At 37.1% G+C, this 17,765-nt stretch overlaps 1 protein-coding gene across 1 annotated transcript; it reads right to left on the bottom strand.

The window, feature by feature from the left end:
- Positions 1 to 3,738: 3,738 nt before the first annotated feature.
- Positions 3,739 to 17,355, bottom strand: LYPLA1 (lysophospholipase 1). Its single transcript, XM_084203904.1, has 9 exons — positions 17,225 to 17,355; positions 16,787 to 16,818; positions 13,678 to 13,743; positions 12,130 to 12,177; positions 11,217 to 11,287; positions 10,581 to 10,654; positions 9,710 to 9,811; positions 8,928 to 9,104; positions 3,739 to 7,509 (listed from the first exon to the last, which is right to left on the bottom strand). The coding sequence occupies exons 1-9, from the start codon at positions 17,291 to 17,293 to the stop codon at positions 7,456 to 7,458; spliced, it is 693 nt and encodes a 230-aa protein (XP_084060030.1). The 5' UTR covers positions 17,294 to 17,355; the 3' UTR covers positions 3,739 to 7,455.
- Between the last annotated feature and the right edge of the window lie 410 nt (positions 17,356 to 17,765).

Raw genomic sequence — 17,765 nt, 5'->3', positions numbered from 1 at the left:
ATCTTCCCCCGGTTAGATCTGGGCCATGAACTGGACAAGCATACATAAACTTTGTCTGCTGCCTTTTTGTTTATTCTGACCAACAGGGGGTTAAAAAAACTCCAAAAGAACAAAGAAAATATTTTTTAAGGAAAAGAACACCTTTTCATTCAGGAACAGATTTTGGGAAGGCAAAAATAAAAGAATGCAGCTTCTGAAATGTGCCATTTCAGGTTTAATTCCATTTTGTCTAGATTTAGTTACCTAGTACCTGTAACAATCAAACACTGGTATTTAACCTGATGCCAACCTCAAATGAAGTTTAGCATCATTGTCCCCACAATCACATAAATGATAAAAACAACACACAGGGTGTTGGCAGCTCTGAGCTATTGCTACAATACAGGATCAACATGCTTGTACATGCTTTACAGTAGGTGCAAGTTAGGTCAGGGACAACAAAATCACAAAACCAGAAATCTCAAATCAGTCCCTTTGGTTAGTTTAAATATATTTAACTCTGGAATAAAGTCATCCAGACTTTTCTAAAATTTCTTTAAAAAATACAATTCAACACCTACTTCACTGGAAATGCATGGAAAGAGTTCAAAATGCAGATGAAATCTATTGACATCCAAAATGTATCAGGCGAGAAACTGACAATTAAGTCCCATGAGAGCACTTAAAAAAGACAAAGCACATCATACTTATTTAACATTAATCTTTAAAAAGTAGCATCAGAGAAATATTTCAGTAAGGAAATCAAAGAATAATCAGATGGCAATGCATACTCTTTTTCTTTTCTGCAAGTAGATGCATTAAAAGAAAACATAATACAGCTCACATTATTTATATTGTATGCTACAATACCAGAAGAGGATCAATTAACTGAACCAATACTAACCAAATTCTTTATATCAGCTGCTCCACCACCCTGGGGACAGCAAGTCTTTATTGAAAAGGAACACACAGGACCCCTCTTGCTTGTTCTCTTTTAGCTGGTTCTAATCCAAGCAGCTTTGTACAGCACCAATCTCTTCTATAACATGTCGCTCCAAGTCCAAAGAAGAGTAGAAGAGGGAAAAACAATCTGACCTTTTCTTTTCTGTTTAGCATTATTCTCCTAAATTACCACATTAGACAGAAGAAATAACACACTGTTTGTTGCACTGCACTTACCTGTTATGGCACATCCTCACCTTTCTCTTGCAACATTTTCTAAAGGGTTTTGCACACCTGCTCATGCAGAAAGCCTGTGTCCAACTCTCATTTGCTAGACCATGGGGCTTTCTGCAATACTAAGACTTAGCAGGCAGAGATGACTCTTCCTAAAAGAGTACACTTCTGAAATAATGTCAATTTTTACTGGCTAATCTCTTTTGATATGAGACAGCATCTTAGGAAATTTGGGGCAGGAGGAGCAACACAGTAGCACATTCACTACTGCAGAATTTGAAGTAAAGAATCTCTGAACTGCTATCAAGGCACTTAAAATCCTACATTTTCAGGGCTGATACTCTGTATGGAAAAACTCCTCTGATCAGGTAGTAACACAACTGTGCAATATATAACATTCACAGCATTGCCAAAACTTTTATGCAACCATGTTATGGCTATTTACCCTCTCCTCTTTATTTAAGCCCTGGGTGCAATGTCTTAGATCTTCCAAAACAGAATCTCAGCTGGTCAGAATAAGCCAAGTGGTCACCAGCCTTTGCAGAGGAAGAGGAGATGAGTCCAATCATAGACACATAAGGGGAGCTATAGCAAATGGAGGTTCCAATTTCTCATAAAAGATTTTGTTTAAAACTTCTGAAATAGCAATAAACATCTTGATTAGTTGTTCTATAGCTATACAGCATATGGGTTTGGTTTTTTTATTTACTATTTTCAAAATGTTATTTACATTTTCAAAATGTCTTCACTTTTTTCAACTGAGAAGCAGTAACAGTAGGCATTCAAATATAAAAAAATTAAGCTAATGTTTTGGGATTTTTTACTTCTATTTTAGTTTCTAGTTTTGAAGTTCGTTAGGCTTCTCGATTCTGTGGCAACTATTTTTTCAATACAGACTTAAAATATTTAAGCCTTTTAAAGATCCTCTCTGATAATTTCAAATACTGCAACACAGCTAGCGAATTATTTCAAGCAAAATTACTTTAAGAGTTGCTTGTATTCCAAACCAAGGAACATTCAGACTCCATCTGCTCCATCTGTTAATGCAGAGAAGTAGCTCTTTAAAACAAACCTTAGACAAGGAAAGTCCATTTTCTCCTCACAAGCACAAGCTAAACCTCCCACTTAGATGCCTGAAGCAAGTTCACTACACCTCTGCAAACTGGCTGGAAGTTTTACGTTTTACTAGTTTTGCAGATAAAAAAGGAGGCAATGGGTTGCTCTTTTCTAGTAATTGGTCCTAAGAGAAAAACATTATCTACTGGCTCACTTTGTGGATGCCCATTAAATTATACAAGTACTTTGTTTAAATCAACTTTAATCAGCTACATCAAAGGTACCTGTTCAACTCAAAGAGAATGAATAAAATCTGTTATCCCAAAGGCAAATGTGGTAAAATGAGAGTGGCAAGCAATGAAAAGGAAGAAAAAAAGAAAGGGGGGGGGGCAGGGCAAGAAGGGGGAATCTGTTCTACAGCTATTAATCTTCAAAGAATCACATTCTTAATTTAACCAACAGACATTCTGAAAACTTCTTGAGTAACTTTCTTCACTTACACCACTGCTCTCATACTATATTTGATAAAGTTTAACACACTACATTTTCTTGTTTTGGGGGTTTTTGCTAGTTTTAGGCAATTTTTATCCTCACAATTACCTTATCAGGGATGCCAGGGCTGAAAGTAAATAAAAACTGAGCATTACTCAAAATGTTTTTCAAAAATTATAAACTGGCAGATTGCTATGTGTAATATTGCATCTTTATTGTTACTAGCTATTCTTAAACTCTTGCCACAATGTATTCACATAGAGCACTGCCTCTACCACACATTCCCATACATTTATGCAATTCCTCATTGTACTCCACACTGACTTTTGGACATTGCAGTCTGTGGAGACAAGTGGCCTTTAAGTTGCTTTAAGCTGCTTGAAGGGGGAAGTCTGCCTTTACCACACTACACTCCATTCCCTCTCTTCCCAGATAATCCCACTTTTTCTCTAGAGTGCCCTGCACTATGTATAGCACTGATTGCCCTCAAACATTAAACTAAATAGTGCGTGTAACCCCTGACCTGAAAATTGTCTCTCTAAAAAATTTGTGGTATGTACACCAAACCTTAATCAACTTCACAGAAGCACAGAACACCCAGAGAATGGTGCAGCAATCCAGAGTGAGAAGACTTGGGCTCTTCAGTGTCCTAGAATAACTTTACTAGAAAATAACTTAATTTCTTTGATCTTTCAAAATTATTGCAAATTCCAAGAAAACAAGTTAAAATAAAATGAACCCAGAATTTGAAAACCACCCTCCAATCATACTTAGGATTCTTTCAAAAAGTAGCAAAAATTAACTTGGTGAGTGATTTTTCTTTTCAGTAACTACAAATCATTGTTCTTCTGTATTATAGTATGCATACATTACCATACAATATATTTCCAAGGAACTCTAGAGTGCCTGTTTCACAGCATGTAAAAGCTCAACTTCCTTCAGGTAAGTATGGAAAAAATCTTTAGTACTTGCCAAATACCAATTGAAATTTATTTCACAATGATTAAAAATTGAAAGCTTTTACATTTTCCCTAGTACAGAAATAATTTCCAAAGTTAAGATTTCTTACCATAAATAAAATTAGTAAAATAAATTACATTTTGGATGTTTATAGTAAATATAAATGGCTTATATTTCTTAACACAAGGAATAAGTGTTCAGTATTTGTTTGTAAAATTTAAGAGACAGGCCTTTTACATATGGGTTCATTAACATCTTACAGTTTGCCCTCAGCCATATCCATCAACCCAAATAAGACATCTACATAAAAGATGCATCCAAATGATTTCAATGAAGTGCAGTATACTCCACTAGAGAGAACATGTTTTAATTAACAGTTCTAATACCAGTTACAGTGTACAGTACTTTTACCAATCTACTGTGTTGTAATTATACAAGATAGGACAAAGAGACCAAATCATACAGCCCTCACCACAATACAGACCCCAGTGAAGTTTTACCTCAAAAATAGCTGGAAAATTTGGCTTAGAGTATACAATTCAACATTTTTATTCAAAAGTGGGCAATATATTCCAACAAGAAGTCAGACTTCTGACAGCACAAAACTGCAGTCCAATTTAAGTACCATTTTGAAATTAAGAACACATTAAGGAGTTAGATATCCATTGAAACAAACTGATCTGCAAGCAAGGTATTTTCTTATCAATGCTTTCACAGGTTTGATAGACATCATCTCCTTTGGTGGAAAGTCTAACATTACAAAGAATAGACATTATTGGAAAGTTTCAAATTGTAGTTTAAGAGGATAGGACATTCATATTTAGAGCATTGACAGTCCAACTTCTCCATTTTAATAGAATACTATGAAAATTCCCCCATCAGATGGAGCTATTATTCAGCCTCAAATACATGCATTATAACAACAGTCCCAGCATCAAATCACTTCAGGTAGTGAAGATGTTCAGCTGCAAGATCATACACAAAGCTTTCAAACCAGCTGGGAAGTTACAAAAGACAGGAGCTCAACATACACAGTGTAATACGGGAGGACACAAGGACTTGAAGTTTCCTCTAGCTTCTGGGCTCTTTAAGAACTCCCAACCACAGTATAAACATGCACTCCTGAATAAAAAATAAAGATGAGTATTCTTCCTAGAATACAGAAATTCAAAGTCAAAAATTTACCTACACTGACTTTGGTAACACAGCTCTTTGTAGATATAGCAAGCAGCGAAACAACAATATGAAAAAGAGTCTTGATATGATAACTCAGTGTTTGAACAAAGTTAACACATAAAAAGCATTTCTAGAAAAACATCTGAAAGTATCATGACAGTGACAGCTGAAGCTGACTTGGATTAGAGCGTCTAAGTACTAGAATGTGATCACAAACTGTAAACACAGTTCACCAACTTGAAGAAAGTGTTGTGGAGCTAACACAGAAGGAAGCTAGGGCAGATCTCATTTTAACATTTTAGAAATACTTTTCAAAATTAATTCTTGCAGAAGAAAAAATATGTGAAATGAGCACAGTCAATTAGAAGTTAAGACAGATGAGCAGTTATCAACAAATAAACAAACAGAACATGAAAATAATGAAGTAAAAATTAGAAGCTTATGCAAGAACTTTGAAAATACACCAATGCTCAGGGAATTATTTAGACAACAGGTGAATGAAAAGAAATCTAAAAACTAGGAGAAATGACATATAGTTTGCTTACCAAGACTGCAATTTAGTAGAATTGCAAAATCAGCTAATGCAGTTTGGGAATGACTCCAAGCTAGGACATAATGTTTTCTCAAGAGAACTTTGGCACAACTACAGTAAGAATATTATGGTTTCTTCTGTGAACTAAATTAACTGAAAGACAAATTGGCAGATCTATAGAAGAGACCGACTGAAAGAAATTACTAATTAAACTTCAAAGTTAATAAAAATGCCCTCTTAACTACACAGATGGAATACCTAAAACTGTTTCATTATCATTTAAGAAAAAACCCTCTTTTTCAATTTTACATATTAAGAGATGTTTAAAAATCCAGAGAAACTGGATTAGAAAAAAAAGCAGCTTCCTAAAAATGAAGTGCAATATTAAAAAAAAATGCACTGAAAACTGGTTACTCAGACTAGGTAAACAGGTCAGATTTCTGGCAGCAGCAATGTTAGAGGAGAGATATAAAGGTGCAATTCCTCACTTATGTATTTGTACTGGCAGATACCTGATGTAAATCCACATACACTGTAAGAGGACCCCCGGGAGAGGAAAAGTACCTTAAATTCAGGTGTGAAGCACAGTGCTGACATGACAGATACACCCAAAATAGAAATATTCTTTGACTGAAAGCATATTACAGGATAGAACATTGTTATGCAGCAAATGATGCAATAAAAAGTGTAGTGCATTGTTTTAAACATTCCTAGTGTGGTGACAGCCTCTGAATGCTACAGAACAGCTGCTTCCAGCAGTAAATTATGGCTCTGAAGTGAAAAAAAGCTATTGAGTGTGCATCAACTCCTCTAACCCAGTGCATTCTACAATCTTAAGGTTCTGAAAGAAGAGACATTCTGTATCTTGTAAATTTACTCTTTTTTTTCCCAGGATAGGTCTTCATACTCCTAGGCTATACTGTTCTGGGGAAATGTAGAAGGACAGATTTTAAAAGAAAATGCTTTGTTCCTATTCAGAAAAAAAAATCAAGTCTCAACATGTAATTTGAGAAGGTATTATATGGTATTATCTAAAAGTATCGCTTTAAAATTTAGCTAAGTTATATCCCAATTGCACTTATATTTCTAGCAAAAACTAATTCAAATAAGTGTGTGTTACAGATGAGAGTTCAACAATACACAGAACTACATAGCTGCACTATTTTCAGTTATTTTCTCCAAAGCGCAGAGAAAAAAATCAAAACAATATTCTGTAGTTGTTCATGTGAAATACATAAACAAATGAAAACTCCAACTAAAGCATCAGATGAATATTCAGTATGAAAACAAGAATTTTTTTAAACAAAATTCAAATTAATCCTATGCACTTTTTCAGAATTCTCTTCCAAGTCAACATTTGCAATGAATTTAAAAGAAAAAAGACAACAAGACAAACAACAGACTAATAAGGAATGAGTCCCTTTAGAATTTCCACAGTATTTATCTATATGAACATTTTAAAATTGAGGCCTTTTAAATATAAGAAATACCTTTGCTGACTTCTAGCCATTATAAAACAATCCTCCTTATCTGTTAAACAATTAACATATAATCCTTAAGCTTTATCCCTGGTAGCATTTATTCTACTATCATATGCCCACTATGTTACATGTTCTGTACTTTATGCCCACTGTGTTTTATGTTGTGTTCTTTATGCATTCATTACTTAAAAGAAATGCCACATGTTTTCAATGAGTTTAAAGAACAAATCACATTTCAAGTAAAACTAAACTGGTCATATCTATGTTGCTCACTTAAATTTAGTTTTTTATTACTTGCACAAATAGTTTGAAATTCTGCAATCAAGAAAAAAAAAAATCAGCCATCTTAAAACAGTTACATTCTGTCATTGTTACCTAGTTCCCTCATTCACGTCCTTCCCAGCACTGGGTGAAAAATACTAAAAAGATTATCATTTCTTGTACATGTGCATTATTTAATCTTCATTGCAAGTATAAATTTGCAACACAGTAGTAACACTGCAGGTATAGAAATAATGTTTCCTATCAGGCATATGAAAAGATTTAACACTCTACCACAGTTGATGCTGGTGTATTTATATAGAAGGCTTCTCACAGATCAGTTCAGTCTATGGGAGGTAGATGTTTGTCTATGAACTGTTTTACATCCATCATTTCCTGTTTAAAGATAAAAGTATGTATCAGTTGAAGTCCTCTACTACTATGTAATCAGCTACACTAAATCATGCTTTAACATTGGAGTTATAATGAGCAGCTGGGCTAGAAATATTGAGCAATCAGTTACTTAATTACCACTCTGCACACAAGTTCAAGGCTGATAACTTCACAGCGCTGATATGCACTTAGCAGAGGCTAAAATACAAGAAAAAAAGCAAAGACTACTTTTTCTCTTCCTCTGGAGCTGAACAGGCAAGCTACATATTAAGTGATTTTGATAGCACAGGGTTGACTGTGTAGCTAAGGCCATAGCTTCTTGTATACTTTAAACTTCTACAAGTTAGCAGCAGTATGGAAAGCCAGCAACTCCTCCTCCTAACCATTCAGTTTCATTTTCAGCATGCTTCCTTCCTTAAGGAAAAGAAATACAGCAAACAAGATTGAGAAACTAATCCATAGTAATATTTTTTTTTTAATTAAGTCACTGTTGTAAGAAAGAACACATTACTAAAATATTTGCATAACAGCTCAGCAATATTAGAGGCTTAATGCAACACTACTCTGTAAATGATACAAAGAGGTTGTTCAAAGTTACAGTTCCTACAAGATGCAACAATCTAAATTAACAATGTTACTGCTGCTGACAAATGGTTAATCTGTTCTTTGCCTCTTCTTTGAGCTCTTGCTTCCATCAATTACTTTGAGTGAGCTCTAATGCTCCAGCTCCCTATGGCTGCAAACACTGAAGGCTGCAGCTTTTGCCAATTTAACAAATTCAAATGATTCAAGGAAGTTTCTGATTTGCCCCAGAGCCAGTACAAGGAGGAAGTGAGGGCCACAAGGTCAGGAGCAGAGGGAGTCCACCCCTTTCTGTCAGCAGGAAGTTATTACATCAGCTCAGCTGTCTGCTGAGCCAGAACCATAAATACAAGTTCTGAGGCTGCCTCTTCCGTAGCGTCAGACCTCCCTCTCTACTCCTTCGATGTCTCCCTCCTCAGAACTACCAGGATTCTTCTCTCCAAAACACCATCTTGGATTTATGCTATGAGAATTTGTCTTTTAATTCTAATTAGTTTTTAAACTAAGCAAATAATAAAAATTTGGGAAAATGAGTATTTTCTAGACCAAGACACCTGATCCCCAAAATTCAATCTTACAAGGAAGTTCTCACCTGTCATATAAACTTCTGCTTTGGATGTTTTTTAGCCCAGAATTCAGTAACTCACCAAAATAAGTAGCATGAAGCATTTATTAAAAAAAAAAAAAAACAAACAAAACAACAAAAAAAAACCCAACAAAACCAAAATAAACAGAACAAACAAAAACTAACCCCCCTCATGAACAGCCTATAAATATTCATTTTGAAGGAAAAAGAATTAACTATAACCAGCTAAAAGGGGGTGTATTTAGAAAATTACCTCAAGAGATGAACTATGCATCATGCCAGAGTAAGTCTTGAAGGTTACATTGGCTGGATTTATCATAGTCTTCAGCTTCTCAACAGTGAGGGAACCAAACATTACAGGAACCAGGGGGTCACAGTCCCCGTGGCACTGAAGAACAGCAATATCCTTGTTGACACCACTGATAGGGCCCTGGGAGGGGTGGAATTAGACAGGAGAAGAGAAGAAAGAGACACTAAGTGGAGATAAGGCTAACACCTTTGAAATAAAACAACCCCATGGCACTACACCCTGTGGCATGAAAGGCAATTTGAATTCTGAGGGGAAATAGTACAACGTATAGTCTGCAAGCGGCTCCTTATGAAGTTAAGCTCTGTACCTGACAACACATTAAGCTCAAAGACCTGCAAACAAAACTTTGACAAAAAGTTTTGTAACAGAAAGTCATAATTTCTGGCCAAGTAAAAAAACTGAACCTTTGCTCAAATGCCCAGTCTCTAATAAGATAGGGCCTTGCAATGGAACAAATGGCAGACAGAAAATTAACCATCAAGAAAAATTTGTTATATCCTTTAAATTTTCTAGTAGTGTCATTTTAAGCAAAAACAGCTACTGAGTGTTTCTTCATTTTCCTTACTTAACAAAATCTAAAATTTTAAGGCCCTGTTTTAAAAACTAAATTATTAAACAACAGTCATCATCTGGTAATAATGATGACCACTAATTCTTGCATAAGATTCAATCTTCAGAGATACTCATTCCCCAAGTGCAAATCATCTCGGGAAAGAAACAAATACCTGAGGAAAAGAAGCCCGTAGAGGAAGCCAACAACTGAGGGCTATGACACCTGCTAATTTCTGTTGTGTTGTAAGAGCTGTATACAATGATAAAGCACCTCCCTAAAATAAAGACATATAAGTATTATTAGAAAAATGACAGTAAAGTTCTTTTTAATGTTTGCTTCAAAATCCTTGATTTTGCCTTTAAAAGTCTTTTCCTATTGCAATCTATTCTTCTTTAAGAGCCAACAACTAAAACCAGTATTTATGTACAACGTTTGTTTGGCTTTTTCTCCTCCCTTCCAAGTACATGGGGTCAATTCAGAAGTAAGCCAGCAAATTTACTGTAACTAACAGTTGTCAAAAAAAAAACCCCAAAACCAAAGACTATTACAACATTTTATCACTGTAATCATTTTATCACAACAGTTTTATCACTACTTTAATATTTAATTCATTTGCATGCAGACTGAGGGGAGTTGATGTAGGGACCAATTAATCAACTAACCTACCTACCACAGATGTCTTAAAAATGTAAAGGAAAAGACTTCCCAAATAAATCCAGACCACCAAATCTCTACCAAATTCAATTAAAAATAGGACCAAAATTTTCAAGCAAAACTATGTAGGTTATGTGGATAAAGATTTTAAACAGAGTATTTATTTTAGTACTTTTTTTACACATGTACGTTAATTTTCCAGTGAACAGTAATTATTTGCATAAAATCAAAAAACTTCATTTCTTAAAGCAAAGGAAAATTGGTACCTTAAAATTTTAGAGGCATCTAACATCAGCTGATTTCAATTTAAGTGTCTGGGTTTCTGAGGTTAATAAAGTTAGGTTACTTCCCTAGAAAAAAGACAATGGTTCATTCCAACCATACCTTACCTGAGAAAAGCCTCCCAGAATAATTCTATTAGAAGGAATTCCATTTTTTACTTCTTGATCTATCAGTGCTTTAACTGCAACATAAATAAAGGCCAGCTGTTAAAATCCTCTCCATTCTCTAGAAAGTCCAGAAGATTAAAAATGCCTTCGTCCTGGCATCAAGAGAAAGCTAGTGAAAGGAAAATCTAGGCTGCTATACATTAAAAGTACCAGAAGATCTAGAGCACAGTCAGAAATATCAGTGCCATTCCCAAAGACAAAAACATGCAAATAGGTTTTGTAACAGCGCAAGTGTTGGGAAGATGGCATGCTCTTCCAAGTAAAAGCAAAACAACTCAACTGTTCTGACCTGCTGCACTACCCAAAAGCTCTTTAGAAAAAAACTACACTTGTTCCCATATTTCCGAATATGAAGTGCTTATACTGGTGAATTACTCTACTTACTAATTAAGTTAAAAACCAAACAAACAATAAATAATTAATCTAGCTAAACTTTGGTCAGTGATAATACCATATACACATACTCTTTTCCCTAAAAAAAATATTTGCTTTAGAAAACCTGCTTCAAATTGATAGTTCATTTTCAAGAATACCTGGAAGTACTTTTAAGACACAAAAAAATACTCCTAAGTATACCATTCTCCGCCGCCTGCTTGATTCCAGCTTCATCTTCCTGTGAATCTGGAGAAAGTCCAATGATATCAAACCTTACAAAAACATCAACAAGAGCATTATTCATTAGAGCATCCATTCCACTTCCTTAATACACAAATAATGAAATATGGATGTTTTCCAGACAAAAATGTTAGCTGTCATATTGTTTATTACCAACTACCCATAGATCACAAGAAACAGTGCACAATCTGTGAATGTGGCTGAAAAGACTAGAGCTAATCGACAAGGCTGTTCTGAGTTTTGACATCTTCTGTAACTTACTGCAGATTAAGCAGCACTTTTGATATTTGCTCAAAAAATATTAGCAGGAATTTTGCTGGAAACAGAAATTAAAATATGGTTTGAAGAAATACAAGAAAAACAAACACAAGTTACTTGGCGGTGGAAAGCCCAAAATCCAATAAAACTGAAGATTGGTTTAAGATCATTGAAATATACCATATTCTTCTGATTCTCTATTCAGAATGGATGTTCAAAAGAACACTTTCTACATATCCTACTGAGCCACCAAATAATACTCACTAGTAGCAATAATATTTCCATTCCAAGTCTCTACTTCTACTGACTAGGAACTCAGACACAATGCATACTATATACCGTACGTGTAGAATAAAATGGGGTTTTGTTCTAAGATACACAAATTAATTCTGAGGAATAATCACTACCACAGATACAAAATGATAATTAGAGTGTACTCATGACAGCCCTCTTAGTTCTGTACTTTTACAATAAAAGATCTAAAGTAAAAAGGTTTACGCTTGCATGTGATTAAAACCAGATACTCAGGTTGTTCATGATTTTAAATTAAGAACAATGAGTTCATAGTCCCAGATATAATTTGATTAGAACCATCTGCATTTGAACAAATACTTACCATGATGGCATAGACATGTTCATGTTCAAAGAAACAGGCATAACTGGCCTAGAAATTAGAATGAACACTCTTGACATAAGATATACACTGAAATTCAATAATGCAGATGCAGTAACAAAATGAAATTGCATATCCTCTGTCTTACTTTTAAGCAGTAATTAAGATTAGCTGTTTTGCAGCATCTGTTGAAACTTTCTTGAAACCTGCCAGCCCAAACACATTTAATATTCAGGGTTGAATTACCACTCTCTATGGAGAGCAAGCAAAATGTCAATGGCTGCTTTAAATGTGTGTGTGTGCAAGTACATATATCTCATAAACATATTTTAATATACATATATCATTTACTTATTTGTAATTAGGAATTATTTATCACAGTTCCATTCACGTGTTCAGTGGATTAAGGCACCTTATACAGCAGCATCACCAGGAAGCAGCCAAAAGCAGCACATGGTGGATCCTGGCCATGCATGCTTCTGTCAGCAGCTGAATCTGCTTAGGCAGTGCCTGCCCTCACTGCTGGACTCCTTCCCAGTCCTGTGCTGCTGTGTGCCATCTCTTCAGCCACAGCAAGACAGCTTCAGAGGATCATGCCCTGGATCAAACCTAGCTTGAGTTTTAATCTATGAACTGAGCAGCGCAAGTTCTGCGGGGAAGGAGTGAAAGAAGACAAAGGGCAAGCAAAGAAAACAGCAGATATTGCTAAGCTCCTTTTGAATGGTTCGGCAAAGCTGGGACATGTGGTAAAATAAATAAATAAACCAGCTCAGTGATACACCAAAACATTGCTTCCTTCTCTCCCTATCATCTCTGCCCCATGTCTGCCAAGACTACTGGAGCAAGAGACAATCTGAATTTTGGGTTAACATAAATTAATATTATACTTAATTAGTTTTTCTACCACCAAGTCAATAGCAGATAGATCTTACTGCCTTATTTACTGGTGCCTGACCATGCTTAGAAATATTTCACTTCTCAAATTGCACATAAAGACAGCTCAAATTGCATTATTTGCTGAAAATGTAAATATCCTGTCAATCTTTAAATTTCTTTGTAACCTACAGCAAGTTTCAATCCGCTGTACACACACCCAAGTTTAAGTACAGCTGGCTAATGGAAATTATGTGTAATGGTAAGTAAAATTAAAAAAAAATTATTCCATGATAAAACTGTTTTTGACAAAACATTGTTGGGGGGGTGGTGGTGAAGATACCAACAAACAACTCAAGCCCCTGGGAAAAAATTAAAAATAATATTACTTTGTACCTAAGACTTTCCAAATATGTTCTCAGTCTGAATAACTACCAGAACCAAAGTACAAATAAAAATGCAGTTTTACCCCAAAGTAAGTCACACAGAATTTCCTGAAAACAAAAAACATTTAATAGCATCAACACTATTTTAGAATGGACTTTTATATTAAAAACCAAAATGCAGGTATAGCCAGATACCATCTCACTTGTGAGGTGTCTCTCTGACATGTGCACAAGTGTTTTAACAGATGATGTCTCTACAGGAAAAGGTAAAACAAGAAAGTTACAAACTTACGCATGTGGGCAAATGTATTTCACATGGGGGCTTTTGATACCAGCAAGTGCTTCTGACCATCCGTGCCTGTTAACAAACACATATTCAACTGCTTTTAGGTTTTGGCTTAGCTCTTATTTCTGAGCTGGTGCATCAGTGCAGACCAAGTATGAAACATGCTGAATTAGATCAATATAAACACACTTTTAGAAAATATTTACATCAACCACAGTATACTATGAGTGTAGTATTAAATTTAGAAGGTCTGTTCAGCCCTTGAATGCTTCTTGCATATATATAGTCAGGAAGACTCGATCTAATTTGGCTGCCATAGTTGTGGTGCAGCTACAGAAATATCACTTTGGCTCCAGGCAAAGCCCACTCTGTATCTGTCCGGCTTTATTAATTCATGTGCCACAACAGATGCACACAGGTATCCTGCTTCCAGACAGCACAGAGGCTGCTTTGCTGCTCCTGCAGAGCTAAGACAGCTTCTCTGACAGCCAACTTGGCGTTCTGTGACCCACATTTCTTGACGTGGAACAGTAGCAAACTGGCACCTAAGCTAACTCCACATGGATCCAACCCAATCAATCGGCCCTATTAACTCCAGCTCAGCTTGAATGCTCTTGGATTCAGGCAGTCCTGAACAACACCCCAGACTGCAGTAGCTTTTTAATCTCAAGCAGATACTGTATATGAATGTCCATAACAAAACAAGATCTGCACAGCAGGTGAGTTAATGAGCTTCCTCCAAACCAGAACACTGGAGAGCGTAAGGTCAAGACACACTCCAGGCCTCATTTAGACAGGAACCGACCTAGACCCAAATCTGAACCCATGCGCAGCCATTGCATATTCCTGCACTTGGCTTTCCAGAACACTCAATAGCACCTATATTTCCTGATTTTTCTCATCATTTAGTATTCCTAACTCACCCACTAAATTATATACTGGAAATTTGGTTCTAAGCAGGGAGCACCTCTAAAAAATTTGTCAGTGATATATGATTGAACTAATCAGACCAACAGCAGACCAGCCAAAAAAGCATGATTGGTTTAGTTTTAATACCATCCTGAAAATTAATTAATGTATGCTACCTGAAGTTGAAGGCATTTCCAACACACAGACATTCAAAGCACTGACTATAGTATCTCAGACTACTTCCTACCAGTACTTTTAGATATATTATTAAAAAATTGCAGGAAATATGATTTGCATAATATTTGCAGTATCACATTGAGTTGATTAAGAGTCTAAAGGAGAAATAACACTGAGAAAAAATAGTTACATAAGAATTTAGGGACACTTTTAGCCAATTATGAAGTTGACAAATTTGAAATACAACATTGTGTGCATACTAATGCAGACTCCTTAGAACAATTCTCTATATGGCACCTTTTGTTCAGATTTTGACAAGTATGTACCAATTTTTAAGTGCCATTTATAAAGGAGCTAGACAGAAAAAGCATGTAACCTCTGCTAAACACTTTCCAGAGTAAGAAAAATGCAGCTGGTAAATGGAAGTGATCAATTTAGAAATTCATGTGAAGTGGAACAGGTCAGTTTAAACTGGGGGAAGTTATAAAACTGTTAATAGGTTTGCTTCAGACAATTTTTTTGAATCATTCCTACAGCTTTTACTTAAAAAAAACCCACAAACAACAGTATGTCAAAGGCAGTCTATTTAATCAAATCTGCAGCAGACTAGAAGAAGAAATACACCTAAATGACTGTATTTCTACAGAGGTGTCATGTCTTGTCAAATGCAGATGTTCCAGTGTGCTCACTGCATTTGCAAGATTGAGGCTGTGCACTAGCTCTGACACTGAAATGGAAATGCCACCTTGTCTAGGGAATACAATTTAGGTTAAAGAGAAAGTCTCCATTTTTTACCCCCTGCCAAAACAAACACCAAGCCAATTTGCAAGGACTCAAATTCCAAAAGCTCAAAAGATTCTGCAATCACTTGCTGAACATTTGGTGCCAAGATGCAGGCAGTACTGCTGCCTCAGCTGCCTCCTACCAGCAGAAAGGAAGAGGGGTAATGCAAACAAGGTGTTGTGTCAGCACAACAAATCAGAGCAAAAACCTCCACTTGTAGAATACTGCCAAGTGCATGGACTTGACTCTTTTTTAACTTACTAAATGCCCAGGTTATGCAAGTTTTAATTCTGACAGCTAATTTTAGTTAGTACTTTGGAAAAAACAACATAGCAAGTTTCAACCTAGAGGCAACATTTAAGTTCCAGGTAACAAAAAAAAAAGTTCTTAAAAAAATATTATGTAATTTTGGCCACAAGGGAGCACAATAGACAAAGCATTCATGCTACTTATTTTCAGTATCTAAGTGCCAATCCCTTTAAAGTCTTCCACTAAAAAGGCTTCAACACTCTCTTAACTTGTTAATTCAATGCCTTTAATGAATGCATGCTTATTTCTGGGCACACACAAGCTTCAAAAGGAAACATTACACCAGCGCTAGAATGCCTCCCAGAAATTCCCTACTCTTTCCATTTCTACTCAAACATGGAAATAACAGGAACAAGGCAACAAGGCATAACACATTTTATTTGGGGGAGCATTTCTTTGGAGTCTGAAGACCATATTTCACAGACAAAAATCTGTAGACATTAGGTGACTACTTTGGAGTTTGCTTATATAGATCAAAGAGGTTTGGATTTTAGTGTAACTATGACATATTGACGAAGAAACCATGGATTAACAGCAGCTACTGGCAAACCAACAATCAATCCACAAGTCTGGAATAAAAAACTCCAAATTTAGACAAACACAGGAATAACCAGAAACCCACTCTCAGGAAAGCAAATGATCAGAAAACCACAGACTTCTTTTTCTACAAAGTTTGTCTCAGGAACAAAAGAGAGATCACATTCAGACCAAATTAGGTAAGTGAGTAAAGTTTCAAGGACTTGGTGGAAAATTTTAATTAAATAGTTATCACCATCGTTGCAGGACACGTGAAGTTTTATCGGCTGTTGGCCGTTGCATTCAGTAAAGGGCGAATTGAGGAGCTTAAGTAAATTTTAACTGCTCACGTGTTTAAAATATGCAGGTCATATCTGAAAGTATAATAGCAACTGAGTATGCAATAGATCAGAATACACACCCGGTATCTCCTAATCCGTGAAGAAAAATGACCTGAGGGAAATAAGACAGCAACAACACAAGAAAAGAACAAAGGCAGAGGTTTAGGATCACTGAAAAAGCACACGCACCTCGCCCACGAGCCCCAGGCGCCCACCCAAGGTCAGGCGCGGTTCGGAGCGCGGCACCACTTTCTCCCAAGAAAACTCCGCTTCGCTCACTTCCCCTCCCCGGCCCCGCCGCCATCAGCGGCCGCTCCCCGCGGGCACCGCTGACCTTCCAGGTGCCGAGCCCGGCCCGCCTCTGGAAGGGAAGGAACGGGAGGCACCCGCCCGGGCCGGGCCGCCCGCCATCCCCCTCCGCCGCGGCGGGGCCGCGCCTCGCCCCCCGCCCGCCCGCGGCCGCCGCGCCAACAAAGCGGGGCGGCGGCGCTCCCTGCCCGCGCCCCCGCCCCACTCACGGCGGCCGTCGCCTTCCTGGCGGCCGGGACGATGGCAGGCAGAGGAGCCGACATGTTGTTGCCGCACATGCACCGGGCTGCGGGGCGGCCGGCGGGACACGGGCCAGCGGCGGGGAGGCGACGCGGGAGGGCGGCGGGAGCCGGGTGGGAGGGGCGCGGGCGGGCGGGCGCCTTGTGCTGTGCTGTAAGGCCCGGGGGAAAAAGGAAATTACGGTATTCTTAAATAGGTGAAATATAAAAGGCTAAGTCACGGGATGGCAGGAAAAGCAGCACAAATATAGCAAACAACACGGCGAGACGGGGCTCATCTGTACTCATAGGGTCAGATGCCTCCACCGCCGAATTAAATCTCTCGGCTTATAGCCCCCAAGTCACTGGTTCTTACTCATCTTGAAATGTGTTAGGCTATTCAGGCACTCTGGTTGGAGTTACTGGATCATTCCAGTCCATTCCAAATACTTAGACCAACTCTGAATATGTATGGCAAACACATTTCTATCAAAAGGGAATACTTTGTTCTTTGTCTTCTATTCCATACATC

Source organism: Fringilla coelebs (genome assembly GCF_963513975.1).
Source record: "Fringilla coelebs genome assembly, chromosome: 1".
Lineage (NCBI taxonomy): Eukaryota > Metazoa > Chordata > Aves > Passeriformes > Fringillidae > Fringilla > Fringilla coelebs.
This window is presented reverse-complemented; position numbering and strand designations above follow the sequence as displayed.

Bases quoted from the DNA above. Each gene is read 5' to 3' on its own strand.
- LYPLA1 (XM_084203904.1), bottom strand. From the start codon at position 17,293: ATGTGCGGCAACAACATGTCGGCTCCTCTGCCTGCCATCGTCCCGGCC. The intron at 16,819-17,224 runs GTGAGTGGGGCG...TATTTCCCTCAG, and splicing joins CCAGGAAGGCGACGGCCGCC to GTCATTTTTCTTCACGGATT. The intron at 13,744-16,786 runs GTGTGTATTCTG...GTTTGTTAACAG, and splicing joins CACGGATTAGGAGATACCGG to GCACGGATGGTCAGAAGCAC.